The sequence below is a fragment of the Ornithorhynchus anatinus genome, chromosome 1 (assembly GCF_004115215.2).
Source record: "Ornithorhynchus anatinus isolate Pmale09 chromosome 1, mOrnAna1.pri.v4, whole genome shotgun sequence".
NCBI lineage: Eukaryota > Metazoa > Chordata > Mammalia > Monotremata > Ornithorhynchidae > Ornithorhynchus > Ornithorhynchus anatinus.
The window spans coordinates 137,360,251-137,379,164 of NC_041728.1; the positions used below are offsets into that span (position 1 = coordinate 137,360,251).

The window sequence follows — 18,914 nt, forward strand, 5'->3', positions numbered from 1 at the left end:
ACCAAACTGCCACCACTCTTCTCCATGCCCTTGTCATATCTGGCTGACTTCTGCATCAGCTTCTTCAGAGCCTCCACCCTCTCACCTCTACAGTTCATGCTTAATTCTGCTGTCCATGTCATTTTTCCTCAGTAAATACGATTGAATGAATTTTCCTAAACATCGCTTGTGTACGCCTCTTCACGCGCAATGATTCACTGCCTTCCTCTCTTCAATCTCCCAATGATTCCTCTCTTCACTGAGGAACTCCCTGACAACTGGCTCTAAAACACTAAATCAGCCCCTCCCACCTAATTATCTTTGCTTTTCTCCCACTACAACCCAGCCAGCATGCTTCATTCCTCTCAAGGCAACGTATGCAATGTGCCTCATTCTCACGTCTCTCATGTCAACCTCTTGCTTGCTCATGTCAACCTCTAGCAAACCTCATGAGCTTTCCTTCCTGGAATCCCTCCCCCTTTAAAACCGGCAGACATTTGCTCTCCCCATCTTCAAAGCCCTTCTGAAATCAAATCTCCTTCTGCTGTTCTGGTCCATTTTAGTATCCATCTCCACTCTTGCTTTTTCCTAGGTCCTTAGTCCAGTGTTTTGCATAGAATAAATGCTCGATGAATATTATTGATTTGACTGACTCACGGAAACACTGTCTTTATTATTATTACTATCATTATCATGAATTGTATATTCCAAGTGCTTAGTACAGTGCTCTGCACATAGTAAGTGCTCGATAAATATTATTGAATTAATGAATTACTATTATTAGAAGCAACTACATAGTATTCCTGGTAATAAATCCAAACCTTAGAAAAACCTTTTCTTCTCAGCTTCTTAGACTTATGAATCCTCAGAAGATAAATCATATATACATTCATGAAGGATAAGAAAGAGTACCTTAATATTGTCATTCAATTTCATTAATGTCCGTTTGCTATATTCACTGTTGATACCAAGAGCAAGTTCAACTTCTTTGTAGAGCATAATAAAAATTCTCACACCTTGTTTCTGTCACATACAAAAAAAAATAGACAAATAATATTTTAGAAAGAACACACTAGATGAAATAAAAACAAAAACCACCACCATTAGCTCAAAAGTGGGAAATCCCTACTCACTTCATGCAATGGAGAAATGGGTAACATTTGGACTAATTACCCATCCAGAATGCCAGGTTTGGCAATCTCCCTAAATGGATGCTTTTACATGATCTGAAATGGTTTCCAGGAGCCTTTGCTGTGAAGCGTTTCGCAATGATGTCAAGATTGAAATCCAATGCTTTTGTTGTTTATGTGTTTTAGACTACATGAGGTTCTGTCTAAAGCAGTCGGGCAAAATGATGGTGAAAATTCAATTCAACAAACTACATTATTTTAGTCAAAAATGACAGGTACCTTGGGGAATAATCTTGCATAATTTTCTTTTCCTTCAACAGATACAATGAGGAATCCTTTAAAATCATGCTGCTTGTATGGCCTAGTGGAATGTCCCTTTGACCTAGGAATTAGGTGACCTGGGTTCTAATCCCAGCTCCACCTCTTGCCTGCTGTGCACCCTTGAGTCTGCAATTTATCTTCATTGAGCCTCATCGTTCTCATCTCTAAAATGAGATTAAAAGGCTGTTCTCCCCTCCCCTTAAACTGTGAGCCCCTTGTGGGGCAGGGACTGCATCTCATTATATTGCATTTACCTGAGCATTTAGCATAATGCTTGGCACATAGTAACTATTTATCAAATGCCAAAATTATCATTACTATTAATCAATTTCATGTTTTTCTTCTCCCACCATCCTTACAGATAAACAACCAGTACAGGCTTCCACAGTGATGCTGATGCTCAAAAAAAACCATCAACTACTGTGCACACCTGTGCATTCATGAACTGGAATAATGTTAGAAAAAACAGCTCTGCAAAGCAGAACAAGTCCAAGGCCTATAAAAATTCACTTTATAGAAAGGTATAATGTTTAATAAAAACAGAAAGTATGGTTCACAATGTAAATAAACTTCTGATGTTTACTTATAGAAGATTAAATAATATCTGAGCTCCAGGCTAAGTATAGTTGGGGCAAGGTGGTTGGGTGGAAATTTACAGCAAATTGTGAGTCTGCAGGACAGAGAATCATAATTTCAACCATTATCAGTCCTAGAATAGTTACCTTTAAAACAAAAATTTTCACATTTCAATGTGAACTTGCTGGTAACTTTAAAGAATCCATCAATACACTATTTTTTATTGGTTGTTCCATCCATCAAGATAAAACCTTTAATGATAGTGAACACTTCAAACTGCAAGTAGGACATAGGATTGTGGATATTTAAAAATTATACCTATTCCTAGTCCAATTGGACAGACTCACAGTCCAATTTCTTTTGCATTCATCCAGATAGCGGCATGGATATCTTGTTAGAATCTTTCTTTTTTGAGATCATGGGCCCTTCCATTCTGAGCTATTCCATTTACTCTCTTCCCAGATACAAAGGTAGGCAACCATTAGCCACACAAATTGCATCCTGAAGTTGTTTGCTCTCCATTCCCCACATTTTTGAAAGAATAGAGATATGACTACTAATCGAGGTTAAAACTGCAACCCATACACTAATGCTATCAGACACTTCTTTGAAAGATGTGCACTGCCTCACCTGAAAGAATTAACTCTAAAAGAAAAATGGTAAATAGCTTTAAACCTTTTTCATTTGAACAAGAAGAATTAAAAGAGATTTACTAAAATGCTTCCAAAAAGGAAGCACATAAAAGAAAAACTCTGCTATCATTAAGATGACATTCTTATCAATTTGTATTTTCAGCAGCCCAGTTCATAAGCAATTGACATGCAGTACACAATTAATTATTAAGAAATCATTCATTGATTTTGGAATAGAATAAAAAATTCACCTGGGTATGTCCCCAAAGCATTATATTTTTTGTCAAGGGTAAAGGGAATTTAACTCAAGTCTTTTATACATCACAATCCTACACTATACTTGCTATAAATTAATGATTCTATAATATGGAATCAATCCCTAGTATTTTTTCATCCATTCAATCATATTTATTGAGCACTTACTGTGTGCATACCACTGTGCTAAGTACTTGGAAAAGTACAATGAAACAATAAACAGACACATTCCCTGCCCACAACAAGCTTACAGTCTAGATGGGATGGACAGACATCAATACAAATAAATAAATTACAGTTATGTACATAAGTGATGTGGGGCTCAGAGGGAGGAAGAACAAAGGGAACAAGTAAGGGTGACACAGAAGGGAGTGGGAGAAGAGGAAAGTGGGCGGCCCAGTCTGGGAAGACCTCTTGGAGATGGGCTTTCAGTAAGGCTTTGAACGGCAGGGAGAGGAGGAATTGAGGAGGCAGGGCGCTCCCGGCCACAGGCAGGAAATGGGTCTGGGGTCAGCGGCAAGACAGACGAGAGCGAGGCACAGTGAGAAGGTTATCAGTAGAGGATCCAAGTGTGTGGGTGGGTTGTAGAAGGAGAATGGTGAGGAAGGCGGGGGCAAGGTGGCAGAGTGCTTTAACGTCAATGGTGAGGAGAATTTTGTTTGATGCGGAGGAGGCTGGGCAACCACTTGAGTTTTTTGAGGAGAGGGGTGACATTTAATTTGGACCAAATGTATGCTGATTACTATACTAAATACTTAGGAGAGAACATAGGAAAGACAGACACTAAATTATATTTTATCATTGTTTTTTATGCTGTTTTAATGTTTTATTGTTTGAATGCTTCATAGCTTCACAAAAGCAGCATGGCCTAATGCAAAGAGAAGGAACTTGGAAAACAGAGGACCTGGATTCTTATAACGGTATTTAAGCACTTACTATGTGCTACGTATGGTACTGATTACTGGGGAGAATACAGGGAAATCGGGTTGGACACGGTCCCTGTCCTAAGTGGGGCTCAAAGTCTCAATCCTCATTTTACAGATGAGGTTAAAAGGCCCAGAGTAGTGAAGTGACTTGCCCAAGGTCACACAGAAGACAAATGGTGGAGCTGAGATTAGAACCCATGTCCTTCGGACTCTTAAGACAAGTTCTATCCACTGCACCATGCAGCTCCACCACTTGTCTCCTGTGTGACCTTTGCTTATCTGTGCCTCAGTTTTCTCACCTGCAAAATCAGAATTTAACCATGTTCTCCCTCCTACTAAAACTGTCATTCCCATGTAAAACCTGATAATCTTGTATCTACCCCAGTGCTCAGTACAATGCTTGGCATATAGTAAGTGTTTAACAAATACCACAATGATTATTATTCATTGTTTCTGATATCTCTGTTTCTAGTTCTCTCCCTGACCTTTGTGTGCCCCTTGAGGAATGGAGTTTGTGCCGGATTCCCTCTTGTACTCTCTTTCAGAGTTTAATACACTGCTCTGAACATAGAGCTAGCACTACATAAAATTATAACAATAATAATTATGGTACTCTTAAGCACTTCACTATGTGCCAAGCACTCTTTTAAGTGCTGGGGCAGCACAAGTTAATCAGGTTGGACACAGTCCCTGTCCTACATGGGGCTCACACTCTTAATCCCCCTTTTACAGATGAGGTAACTGAGATTCAGAGAAGTGAAGTGACTGCCCAGGGTCACACAGCAGACATGTGAAAGAGCTGGGATTAGAACCTAGGTCCTTCCAACTTTCATTCACTCATTCATTCATTTAATCCTATTTAGTGAGCGCTGTGTGCAGAGCACTGTACTAAGTGCTTGGGAGAGTACAGCACAACAATAAACAGACACATTCCCTGCCCACAATGAGTTTGAAATCTAGAGGGGAGAGACAGGGGAAAGAGGCTGGGCCTGGGAGTCAGAGGTCATGGGTTCGAATCCTGGCTCTGCCACTTGTCAGCTGTGTGACTATGGGCAAGTCACAACTTCTCTGTGCTCCACTTACCTCATCTGTAAAATGGGGATGAAAACTGTGAGCCTCACAAGGGACAACCTGATTACCCTGTATCTACCCCAGCGTTTAGAACAGTGCTCTGCACGTAGTAAGCGCTTAACAAATACCAACATGATTAGACTGTAAGCCCATCAAAGGGCAGGGACTGTCTCTATCTGTTACTGATTTGTACATCCTAAGCACTTAGTACAGTGCTCTGCACATAATAAGCGCTCAATAAATACTATTGATTGAATGAACTTTCAAGCCCGTGTCCTATCTACTAAAACATGGTGCTTCTCCAATATGAATTATTACCACTCTTCCTACATTACTATTACACCACCCCAAAGAAGAGGAGGTAACATAGACTAAAGATATGTACATAAATAGTATGGAAGGGTGTGATTGATTATCAGGGTGACAGGGTGACACAGTACCTTTGTAGAAATGGCTGTAGAGAGCATTTAAGATGGCGAGATGACTAATTATTCAGGAAAGCCTCCTGGAGGAGATGTGGTTTACAATGGTCTCCAGCTAGTTGTGGAAGGGAGAGGGTGTGAGCAAGTAGTTGGGAATGAGGTAGAGAAGAGCAAGGCACAATAAACAGGTTGGCTAGAGAAGGATGAAGTGTCCAAGCTGGGCTGTTGTCGGTAGGAAAAAAGATTATGGAGGGAGAGTTGATTTAGTGCCATAAGCCAATGGATATGAGTTTCCCCTTAATGTGAAAAAAGACTAAAGAAAATACTTGTATAAACTGTGGCTGCCTAAAGATGTTGGGGAATGCAGTAAAGTCTTGGAGAAATGAGTGAAAATAATAATAATCATTATGGCATTTGTTAAGTGCTTACTATGTTCCAGGCACCCTACTAAACGCTGGGATGGACACAAGCAGATTGGATTGGACACGGACCCTGTCCCACGTGGGCTTCACAGTCTCAATCCCCATTTTACAGATGAAGTAACTGAGGCATAGAGAAGTGAAATGACTTGCCCAAGGTCACACAGCAGGCATGTGGCAGACCTGGGATTAGAACCATGACCTTCTGACTCCCAGCTCTGTGCTCTAGCCACTATGCCATGTTGCTTCCCAAACAATATTTGTTTTTATTAAAAAAAACCTTTTAACTATGTTGTTAGTGAACTGCTTTTTCCTGAAGGGAAAAAAAAATCAAAGGGAGAGAGAATCAAGAGCCCAAGTTAATTTCTTTCCCTTACCCAAAGACTTCAACTCAGCTTGGAGTTCCAGTCGACTATGTGACCTCATCAGAATTCATGGAAAACTAAGTTCTTTATTGTTTCTGGGGCCATTCAGGCTTCTCTGGTTGATCAACAGCACTAGCACTAAAAACGGAAACTGGGGCAGGACATGGAAATGTATGTTCCTTTTTTTTGAAACTTTGAATATTGACAATATGACAGAGAATAAATGCATATCAGCAAAATATAAGGTAGAGAGTCCTTCTGAGTGTTTCTGCCTCCTCCACAGACTGTAAGCTCCTTCAATCAATCGGTGGTATTTATTGAGCACTTAAAGAGTGCAGAACACAGTCCTAAGTGCTCAGGTGAGTACAATTGAGATTTCAATCTAGGAGGGGGGACATGCACTAAAACAAATTAATGTAAGGGAAGCAACAGAGTTTAAGCATGTGAATATAAGTCCTGTAGAGGTCAGGGTGAGGTAAGTACCAAAGTGCTTAAGGAGAATGAACTAAAGTGCATAGGTGATGCAAGAGAGAGAAAAACCAGAGTGGGGATATGAGAGACTGATTAGTCAGGCCTGACTTTTAAGACTCTGAAGATGACGACAGGAGGGGTTGGCCAGATATGAAGGGAGAGAGATGTCCAGGAAGGAAGGAGGGTGTATTCTGGCTCTGCCAGATGTCTGCTGTGTGATCTTCGGCAAGTCATTTCACTTCTCTGGGCCTCATCTGTAAAATGGGGATCAAAACTGTGAGCCCCAGGAGGGACACGGTCTATGTCCAACCTGATTACCTTGTATCTACCCCCACGCTTAGAATGATGCTTGGTACATAGTGAGTGCTTAATAAATACCACAATTAATCAAGGGGTTGATGGCGAGAGTGACAAATGAAGGCCCGGGAGCAGATCGGTATTAGAGGAATCAAGTGTAAGGGCTAAGTGGTAGTAAGAGGAGAAACAAGGAAAAGCAGTGAGGAGAGAGGTGACTGAAGGCCTCAAAACTAAAGGCAAGGGGGTACTGATTGATATGAAAATAAATGGCCAACTATTGGAGGCTTTTTTGTTTCTTAATGGTACTTGTTAAGCGCTTACTATGTGCCAGACACTGTACTAAGTACTGGGGCAGAAACAAACCCTGATCTCTCCCTGACTTTCCCATCACTGTGGATGGCATTTCCATCCTTCCCATCTCACAAGCCCGCAAACTTGGTGGCATCCTTGACGCCGCTCTTTCATTCACCCCACACATCCAACCTGTCACCGAAACCTGCCGGTCTCACTTTCACAACATCGCCAAGATCTGCCCTTTCCTTTCCATCCAAACCACTACCACGTTAGTACAGTCATTCATCCTATCCCGACTGTATTACTGCATCAGCATTGTTTCTGATCTCCCAAACTCCTGTCCGTCCCCACTTCAGTCTATACTTCACTCTGCTGTCCAGATTATCTTTCTACAGAAACATTCTGGGCATGTCACCTCCCTCCTCAAAAATCTCCAGTGAGTTGCCTATCAACCTCCATACCAAGCAAAAACTCCTCACTCTTGGCTTCAAAGCTGTCCATCTCCTTGCCCGCTCCTGCCTCACCTCCCTTCTCTCCTACTACATTTCAGCCCACACACTCTGTTCCTCTGGTGTTAACCTCACTCTGCCTCCTTCTCGCCTGTCCCATCATTGACCCTGGCCTGCCACTGACCTGTGGCCCACGTCCTACCTCTGGCTTGGAATGCCCTCCCTCCTCAAATCCACCAATCACACTTCCCCCCTTCAAAGCCCTACTGAAGACTCACATTTTCCAAGAGGTCTTCCCAGACCAAGCTCCCCCTTTCCTTACTCCCCCTCCCCTCCCCATTGCCCCAACTCACTCCCTTTGCTCTACCCCCCTGCTCCATAGCACTTGTGTATAATTGAACATATCTATAATTCTATTTATATTAATGTCCGTTTACTTGTTTTGCTGTCTATAGATCTATAATTCTATTTATTTATATCGATGCTATTGTTGCCTATTTACTTGTTTTGAGGTTTGTCTCCCCCGCTTCTAGACTGTAAGACCATTTTGGGCAGGGATCGTCTCTATTGTTGAACTGTACTTTCCAAATGCTTAGTACAGTGCTCTGCACACAGTAAGCACTCAAAAAATACGATTGAATGAATGAATGAACAAGGTAATTAGGTAGATAATGATCCCCAACCCACATGGTAATAATAATAATTATTATTATACTTGTTAAGTGCTTACTAGGTGCCAAGCACTGTTCTTAAGTGCTGGGGTACATACAAGTTAATCATGTTGGACACAGTCTCTGCCCTACAAGGAGCTCACATTCTAAATTGGAGGGAGAAGGATTTAATTCCTATTTTACAGAAGAGGTTACTGAGGCACAGAGAAGTTAAGTGACTTGTTCTGGGTCCCACAGCAGACAAGGGGCATAACTGGGATTAAAACCCAGGCCCTCTGACTCCCAGGTCCGTGCTCTTTCCTCTAGGCCATACGTCTTCACATGTCTGCTGTGTGACCTCAAACAAGTCACTCAACTTCTCTGTGACTCAGTTCCCTCATCTGCAAAATCGAGATTCGAAATTTTTTCCCTTCTACTTTGACTGTATTGTATTGTATTCTCCCAAGTCCTTAGTAGAGTGCTCTACACACAGTAATTGCTCAAAAAAATACTATTGAATGCATGAATGAAATGAGCCTCATGTGGGACCTGATTACTTTGTAATCTTTGTATCCACCCGAGGAGTTAGTACAGTGCTTGGCATAGTAAGTGCTTAACAAATACCATTATTATCATTATTATTGTCACCATTATGTGGAGCTACAATTAGAATCCAGGTCCTCTGACTCCCAGGCCCATATTCTTTCCACTGGGCCATGCTGTTTCCCCTGTTGAAGAGCGGGGTGACGTGGAAAGAACAATATTCTAGAAAAGTGATCCAGGCAGCAGAGCAAAATATGAACTCAAGAGGGGAACGAGGATTAGAACCCACATCCTCTCACTCCAAGACCCACGCTCTTTCCAATGGGTCAGGCTGCTTTTCAGTTACTCACTGAGATTACTCATGTGATAGATGCTTACACGCACTTCAAATGATATGACATTAAACAGTTATACTTAGATAATATTATGTCCTGGCTAGATTAAAAACAGACTAAATAGATTCAGTACAACAGAAATAGTATCACTGAGTAATTCTTATCTAAGATGATCACTATTTGCTTTGAAGACTATCCACCAGATTTGGGGAATATTAGTTTATATGAAACAAATACAAAAGGAATATTCAGACCAACAACATTTTCTGAGCATTCAGTATGCCCAGAGGACAGAACTAGGCAGAGGAGAGAGTTACAAAGGAAATAGAAGTAGAACAAACAAGTTTTAACACAAGTGACAGAAGAGATCACAAACAGAGGCTGTCTAGAAGTACTCATGGGAATTAATTAATTCAATCATATTTACTGAGTGCTTACTGTGTGCAAAGCACTGTATTAAGCACATGGGAGAGTACAATGTAACAACAAAAAGATGCATTCCTGCCCACGATGAGCTCACAGTCTAAAGAAATGGTAAGGTTTGAGGATATGGGAAGGATGGAAGGAGGATGGAAGTCAGATGAATCTAGCAAAGATATGTTGGAAGAAATTAATTTTGAGGAGAGAGAAATTCGAAAGCAGGAAGAGTAATAGTTCAGTGTAGATAGTGAGGAGGAAATTTCAGAAAGAGCAAACGTATGTACAGTATTTTTAATAGTATTTGTTACTTGCTTACTATGTGCCAAGCACTGTACTAAAAACAGAATTGATACAAGATAATCAGGTTGGACACAGTCCGTGTTCCACATGGCAGTCACAGCCTTAATTCCCATTTCACAGACAAAGTAACTGAGGCACAAAGGGTTTTTTTTGGTTGCTGTTTGCTTCTCTTATGGTATCTGTTAAACATATACAATCTTCCACACACTGTTCCAAGCACTGGGGTAGATACAAGCTAATCATGTTGGACACAGTCCTTGCCTCACATGGGGCTCACAGTCCTAATTGCCACTTTCCAGATAAGGAAAATGAGGCACAGAGAAGTGAAGGGATTTGCCCAAGGTCACCCAGCTGGCAGGTGGCAGGGCCGGGATTTAGAACTCAGGTCCTCGACTCCCAGGCTGGTGCTCTTTCCACCAGATCACACTGCTTCTCTGCTGGTTGGGAAGTGGGAAAGGGTAAAACATATGTGAGGGCTGGCAATTAGATTTTGATGGGCTCAAAACATGAGTGCAAGAGGTGTTTAATGGGAGTTGAATGCAGTTTGGGAAGGATTTGATATCAAGTGTTTATTCAGAGTTAGTGCTTTTAACATTGTTAGAGCAACTGTCTGAGTGAGAGGAAAACTAGTGTTGCAGAAGGTCAGAGGTCTTAATATGGTTTAATAACATTTTGTACCATTTTCCAGTCAAAAATATCACTGGTTAGATTTAGTCTGTCTTTGTCTAGCCTAACCATTTCTTCTTAGGCCTTATCATTTATTTGCTTTCATTTGTTTGACACCTTATCTCAAAACCTACCTGCTTTGATGACTGCACACTAATTACATCTAGGATTATTGGGCAGCATAAAGCCTCACTGAGGAGTAAATCAGTGCATTCGTTGAGCGCTGGATCTAGAGGTTACTATGGTGAGGGTGATGAAAGATGGAGGAATGTTTCATATAGGGGGAAGAAAAGATTATCAGGCAACTAATTTTTGATCCACTTTAATGTAGCTTTATTTCTCCCAGGTTTAGGGATAACTTTTGTTATGGAGAGTTTTTGCTTTGATCTAGAGGTCTGTCTGTCCTGCTTGAGGAAAGAACCTCCTCGCAAAAAACTTTTTTTCTTTTGACTTTTATTTTCAGAGTCAGCCCACAGAGACTCTAACCCCACAGCTGAGTGAGTATAGGGCAAGTTAGCAAATTGCTCCAATAATATTTAAAGGGTGGCCCAAATGGATCATTTCCATTGATGTATCATGGAAATGAGAAGCAGCATGGCCTAAGGGACTGGGAGTCAGAAGGACCTGGGTTCTAATCATCACTCCACCACTTGTCTGAGGTGTGACCTGGGCAAGTCACAACATCGCTAAAATCCACCCTTTCTTCTCTGTTAACACGTAAATACAATCACTCATCCTAACCCGCCTGGATTCCGGCATTAGTTCCTTGCTGACCTCCCAGCCTCCTGTCTCTCTCCACTCCAGTCAATACTTCATTCTGTTGGCCAGATCATGTTTTTTTAAAAAATGTTCAGGACATATTTCTCCACTCCTCAAGAAACTCAAGTGGTTGCCCATCCACCTCCACATCAAGCAAAAACTCCTCACCACTGGCTCTATAGCACTCAATCACTTTGCCCCCTCCTACCTCACCTTGCTACTCTTTTACTACAACCCAGCTTACAAAATTCACTCCGCTAATGCAAACCTCACTGTGCCTCCATCTCATTTATCTGGCCACCGACCCCTCACCCACATCCTGTCTCTGGTCTGGGATTCCCTCCCTCCTCAAATCCTTCAAACATTCTCCCCCCAATCAAAGCCTCATTGAAGGCACATTTCCTCCAAGAGGCTTTCCCAGACTAAGCCCCCCTTTCCTCTTTGCCCACTCCCTTCTGCGTCACCCTGACTTGCTCCCTTTTACATCCCCCCCCTCCCAGCCCCACAGCGCTTATGTACATATTTATTTATTTATATTAATGTCTGTCTTCTTCCCTCTAGACTGTAAGCTCATTGTGGACAAGGAATGTGTCTGTTTACTGTTGAACTGTACTCTCCCAAGTTCTTAGTACAGTGCTCTGCACACAGTAAGTGCTCAATAAATATGACTGAATGAATGAATGGACTTCTTTGTGCCTCTGTTCCTTCATCTGTAAAATGTGGATTAAGACTGTGAGCCCTGTTTGGGTCAGGGACTGACTGTGTCCAACCTGATTTGGTGTATCCACCCCAGAGCTTAGTACAGTATCTGGCACATAGTAAGCATTCAACAAATACCACTATTATTGTTATTACTATTATTATCCTGTAAGAGGTTGGTTATTTTGCCCAGCTTTTTCACACTTTTCCCCTTCCTGGTCACATAACAGACAACCGGTAGAGCCAGGATTAGTACCCATGACCTTCTGACTTCCAGGCCCGTGCTCTATCCATTATGCCATGCTGCTTCCCTGGATCTTGAAACATTTAGTAAATGTATCCAAAAATACTGCATAAAGACAGTGTTGCATATTCAGTAGGCAAATGCCCCCCAGGGCAAAATTGCCCTAAAAATATCACACATATACCAGATTCTTCCTCCTAGTGGGCTTTAGCCTGATCAATCAATCATATTTACTGAGTGCTTACTGGGTGAAGAACACTGTACTAAGCATTTGGGAGAGTACAATATAACTGTTGTTTTTTAAGGGGGATTTGTTAAGCGCTTAATATGTGTCCAGCACTTAACAACACACTAGGGTAGATACAAGTTAATCAGGCTGGATAGAGTCCCTGTCCCTTATGAAGTTCACAGTCTAAGTAGGAGGGAATATAGGTACTGAATCCCCATTTTGCAGTTGAGGAAATTGATGCACAGAGAAGTTAAGTGACTTGTCCACGGTCACGCAGCAGACAAGTGGCAGAGCTGGAATTAGAACCCAGGTCCTCTGGCTCCTTGGCCTGTGCTCTTTCCACGAGGCCACACGGCTTCTCTGCTGGTAGAAACAATCCCCACCCACAACGAGCTTAGATTTTAGAGAGAAAAGGCAATAAAAACCCTGAGATAGCATTTTGGTCAAGGAGACAGAATTAGAAATAGTAGTGAATACTGCAGGTGGTTTTGGTTAGTTTATTTTACGGTATTTATTAAGCGCTTACTATGTGCCAGGCACTGAACTACATACTGGGGTATATACAAGCTAATCAGGCTGGACACAATCCATACCCCAGTCAGTCAATCATATTTATTGAGCGCTTACTGTGTGCAGAGCACTGTACTAAGCACTTGGGAAGAGTGCAATATAACAATATAATACACATTCCCTCTTCAGAATGAGCTTACACATAGGACTCACAGTGTTAAGCTCCATTTTACATATGAGGTAAACTAGGCACAGAAATTAAGTGACTTGCCCAAGCTCACACAGCAGATAAATGGTGGAGCTAGTAATAGAACCCAGATCCTTCAGATTCCCAGGCCCGTGCGCTAGCCACTAATTTATTATCGCATTTGTTAAGCACTTACTATGTGCCAAGCACTGTTCTAAGCACTGGGGTAGATACAAGGAAATCAGGTTGTCCCACGTGGGGCTCACAGTCTTAATCCCCATTTTACAGATGAGGAAACTGAGGCACAGAGAAGTTAAGTGGCTTACCCTAGGTCATACAGCAGACAAGAGGCAAAGCCGGGATTAGAACTCACGTACTCTGACTCCCAAGACCGGGCTCATTCCACTAAGCCACACTGCTTCTCTAGGCCACTTTCCAGGGAATAGGGAGAACCAGACAGAAAGAGAGGGGAATCCTAACAAAGCATGAAACTCCAAGGGGGTTGTATGACTTGGCATCACCCCCAGATAAGTCTAGTCCACTGTTGGGGGTAAGGCTCCCACCCTAAACCTGGAGGAAAAGACAGCACGCATGTTGTCAAAGGAAGTATTCCTTCGGTAGAAGGAAATACATACTTGTGGCGAGAGCTGAACAGAAGGATAGTTACTCACTGGTCTTTTCGACCACACTTGTTTACCAGCACCGTGATCACTGGGTGTAGCATCATCTTGGAATATAAAGGGTAAATAAATAGGCATACGGAAAGGCACTGTATTTACAGAGCTCTGAGATAAATAAGCAATAGTTAAGGCCACAAGAAGCAGGATGTCCCAGTGGAAGGAGCACAGGACTTCTCACTCTAAGCTACAAGGCCCCTTCCTACCTCTCCTCCCTTATCTCTTTCTACTGCCCACCCTACACGTTCCGCTCCTCTACCGCCCACCTCCTCACCGTCCCCCGTTCTCGCCTATCCCGCCGTCAACCCCTGGGCCACGTCCTCCCGCTGTCCTGGAACGCCCTCCCTCCTCACCTCCACCAAACTAATTCTCTTCCCCTCTTCAAAGCCCTACTTAAAACTCACCTCCTCCAGGAGGCCTTCCCAGACTGAGCTCCCCTTTTCCCTCTGATGCCTCTCTACCCCCCTGCCTTCACCTCCCCTCAGCTAAGCCCCTTTTCCCCACTTTCCCTCTGCTCCTCCCCCTCTCCCTTCTCCTCCCCTCAGCACTGTGCTCGTCTGCTCATTTGTATATGTTTTTGTTGCCCTATTTATTTTGTTAATGAGATGTGCATCACCTTGATTCTATTTATTGCTACTGTTTTTGTCTGTCTCCCCCACTTTAGACTGTAAGCTGGTCAACAGGCAGGGACTGTCTCTATCTGTTGCCGATTTGTACATTCCAAGCGCTTAGTACAGTGCTCTGCACATAGTAAGTGCTCAATAAATACTACTGAATGAATGAATGGGAGTCATTCATTCATTCAACTGTATTTAGCTTGGGAAAGTACATTAGGACAATCAATAGAGACATAATAATGATAATGTTGATATTTGTTAAGCACTTACTATGTGCCAAGCACTGTTCTAAGCACTGGGGTAGACACAGGGGAATCAGGTTGTCCTACGTGGGGCTCACAGTCTTAATCCCCATTTTACAGATGAGGTAACTGAGGCACAGAGAAGTTAAGTGACTTGCCCAAAGTCACACAGCTGACAAGTGGCCAAGCTGGGATTCGAACCCATGACCTCTGACTCCAAAGCCCATGCTCTTTCCACTGAGCCACGCTGCTTGATTCCCTGTCCAGAAGAGTCAGAGGACTTGAGTTTTCTGTGAGACCTTGGGTAAGTCACTTGCTGTGACCTTGGACAATAAGCACTTAGTACAATACTCTGCAGACAGTAAGTGCTCAATAAATATGATTAAATGAATGAAGTCATCTTAGTTGGCTTTAACTGTGAGCCCCATGTGGAAGAGGGACTGTGTTCAACCTGCTTAACTTTTATCTACCCCAGCGCTTAGAGCTGTTTTAAAAATAAGTTATGATAATAAACATTCTAATTTTCCTTGCCCACATGTCCACAAGCACTGATTTTAAATAACTATTGAGCTTAGTTTTCATTTTAGGGCTCCTATTCACCCTCAATTTTATTGTGAAAATTGTTTGGCAATGAAATTCTAATGCCCTGTAGGCCCTAATATAATTACCATAGGTGACAAAATGGTACTTATTAATGGTTCCACTCAACAAAGGATCCAGCCTATTGATGGGAAGAAATAATTCTAATAGAGTAAAATTGGAAAGTAGAATATATTGCTTTCAGCTTATTTCTGAAACTTTATGTTTCCGATATTTAAAACCATGTGTTCAGAAGCAAATGCAATTGTTGTGGAAGGAAAAGCACAATATTTCCTGGAAATAAAGGGGCTTGTTAAAAAACAGATGCCTCAGCACATGGTGATAAAATGCTTACCGCTTTTCTTTTGAGAATGCAGTCCAATCTCCAGTGGTTTCCTTCTACCACAGGGCGTTTCAGGAAGATTTCTGGGCTCAACCTAAAATCAGAAACCAAAGATTATATGAGACTAAAATATTTGGCACTCTCCATTTACGTTTGATGTGCTGCAAATTCTCCCTGGTCAGCGGATAAGAAGTCACCTTAAAGGGCAAGCTGAGGTCATGCCAAAACTTTAGGGCCCTAAGACTAGAAAAGGTCATCTTAACCGGACCAGGAATGTCCTGAGGTGGACCACCAGGAAGTCAAGCTGCCTTCAAGCATAATAATAATAATAATTGTGATATTTGTTAAGTGCTATGTGCCAAGCCCTGTACTAAGCACTGGGGTGGATACTTGCAAATTGGGCTGGACACAGTCCCTGTCCCAAATGGGCCTTACAGTCTTAATCCCCATTTTACAGATGAGATAATTGAGGCCCAGAGAAATGAAATGACTTGTCCAAGGTCACACGGTAGGCAAGTGGTGGTGCTAGGATTATAACCTATGACCTTCTGATTCCCAGGCCTGTGCTCTATCTTCTACGCCCTGCTGCTTCTCGTGGCAATTTAGCCCTTCCATTGACTGATTCCTCAAGTGGAATCCTCCACTCGAGTGGCTGGGGACTGCAGGCTTCTTCTCCCCTGAAGTTCCAAAGGGCGAGAGATGAGACAGCAATAAGGTTTGAAGCCAGGCTATTTTTCTTTTCATCATCATCATCATCATCATCATGTGGTATTTGTTATGCACTCAGTCTGTGTCAATCACTGTACTAAGCATTGGGGTGGATACAAGAAAATCAAGTTGGACACAGTCCATGTCCCATATGGGGTTTACAGTCTTAATCCCCATTTTACAGATGAGGTAACTGAGGCACAGGGAAGTGAAGTGGCTTGCCTAGATCCATAAAGCAGACAAGTGGTGGAGCTGGGATTAGAACCCATGACCTTCTGACTCCCAGGCCTGTGCTCTATCCACTATGCCATGCTGCTTCTTAGCCAAGCTAAGAGGTTTGTGAGATTGCTTACTATGTGCCAAGCACTGTTCTAAGTGCTGGGGTAGATCCAAGGTAATCAGGTTGTCCCACGTGGGGCTCACAGTCTTAATTCCCATTGTACGGATGAGGTAACTGAAGCACAGAGAAGTTAAGTGGCTTGGACAAGGTCACTCAGCAGACAAGTGGCAGACAAGCGGCACTTCAATATCCTGAGGTGCCTACTTGCCTAGGACTTAGGGATAAAGGTATGGTGTATGAGCAGGACACGTAGTTTGATTGTTTGTTTTTCAGTAATGGGCCCTGCTATGATCAGTCAGTCAGTTGTATTTATTGATCACTTAATGTGTGCAGAGAGCACTGTTTTAAGCGCTTAGGAGAGTACAACACAACAACATACCAGACACATTCCCTGCTCTCAGTGACCTTATAGTCTAATAATAATAATAATAATGATAATGTTGGCATTTGTTAAGCGCTTACTATGTGCAGAGCACTGTTCTAAGCGCTGGGGGAGATACAGGGGAATCATGTCGGCCCATGTGAGGCTCACAGTTAATCCCCACTTTACAGATGAGGTAACTGAGGCACAGAGAAGTTAAGTGACTTGCCCACAGTCACACAGCTGACAAGTGGCAGAGCCGGATGTCGAACCCATGACCTCTGACTCTGAAGCCCAGGCTCTTTCCACTGAGCCACGCTGGGGAGACGGATGTTAATACAAATACATAGAGGAAAGATATGTTTGTAAGTGCTGTGGGACTAGGACGGGGGATGAATGAAGGGAGCAAGTCAGAGAGACGCAGAAGGGAGTTGAAGAAAGGGAAAAGAGGGCTTAGTCAGGGAAGGCCTCTTGGAAGAGGTACGCCTTCACTAAGGCTTTGAAGGAGGGGAGAGTAATTGTCTCTATAATCAGTAGCAAGCATTGTGGGAAGGATGGTAGGGGTTCAGTGTCTGGTTGGGGGACAAAATATGTTTTTGCACCCATTGTGTTGGCACACACTGCTCTGTCCTCGTCCACCTTTTCAGCAATTGTTAAGTGTAGAACTCACATTTACCAGGAAAAACACTGGGGACTCTGAATACTGATTTGAACAAATGCTAAGTACATTTTTAGCTACGTAAAAACAACTAGATAATATAGAATACAGGGTTTAGACTGATGTTTAACAAAATACGATACAAAATATTGTTGTCTAGCTGGATAATGCATTCAGGCAGCTCTCCTTAAAAATCAGCTGTCTGGAGGACTACTGATTTAGGTTGGCGGAAGTGAAAATTACTTATAACTCAATGAGATGGTAACAGGTAAAAGATTTCCTCTTTGGCCTTCAAAGAGTAAAATTGTAAATTAACTGAGTAAGATTGACAGTCTAGTAACTCATTTACCATATAAATTTCTCATATGTTCTTGAGGACATTGCTTTAAAGACTCTGAAGGGTGTGCTGTAATACATGTTATTCTATGAAGTCATGAGGGAAAAATAAGCCTGTGAATCATTCAAAATGAGAGGGAGGGAGGGAGGGAGGGAGAGAGGGAGAGAAAGAGAGAACGCAAGCACAGTACCTGGATTCTATCATTCTGGACAGCTAAATGAGGATTTGTGGATTCACAGAAGGATTTTATTTTTATAAACTGTAAAAATAATCTTCACAAATCAGGCTCTTTTTTTCAATCTTTCATGGCTGTGCCATTTTTCTTAAAATCATTTCAAATCAATCCCATGATACTTCAGGATTTAAAATGTCCCTTAACTGGTATTTAAGCCTTTACTCTGTGTCAAGCACTGTGCTAAATGCTGTGGTAATGAGGATAATGAGATCCGTCCCTGTCTGATTACGGTCTCACAGGCTAAGTGACAATACCTAACATATCTCAAGGTCCCTCAAAACGTAGTTCCTATCCCCCCAATGTTTGGCCTAAAAGACCAACGCATGCTTCCAACCAAAACAGAGTGACACCACCCTCTCACCAGAAATGATGGGTTCTTAAAATATAATAATCATAATCATAACAATTATGGGACTTGTAAAGCTCTTATTTGCAAAACACTGTAATAAGTGCTGCGCTAGATGAATCAAAGGCATTGACTGAGTACTTACTGTGTGCAGGGCACTGTACTAAGCACTTGGGAGAGTACAATGCAAAAGAGTTGGTAGACACATTCCCTGCCTACAGTAAGCTTAAAGCCTAGGGGGGAGACTGAAGATCATCGGGTTGGACACAGTTTCTACACATGAGGTTCTTGGTCTAACTAGGAAAGAGTCAGATTTAATCCT

The 18,914-nt window shown here is 42.3% G+C and overlaps 1 protein-coding gene across 2 annotated transcripts in view; it reads right to left on the reverse strand.

Annotated features, from left to right (window-relative positions):
- PLD1 (phospholipase D1) overlaps positions 1-18,914 on the reverse strand; it is a 198,866-nt gene that overhangs the window by 91,857 nt on the left and 88,095 nt on the right. For both annotated transcript variants that reach the window (XM_029071635.2, XM_029071647.2), the window contains exons 12-13: positions 15,620-15,701; positions 892-1,002 (exon numbers count right to left, since the gene is read on the reverse strand). In XM_029071635.2, coding sequence (XP_028927468.1) covers positions 892-1,002; positions 15,620-15,701 — 193 coding nt within the window. The remainder of the gene's footprint in view (positions 1-891; positions 1,003-15,619; positions 15,702-18,914) is intronic.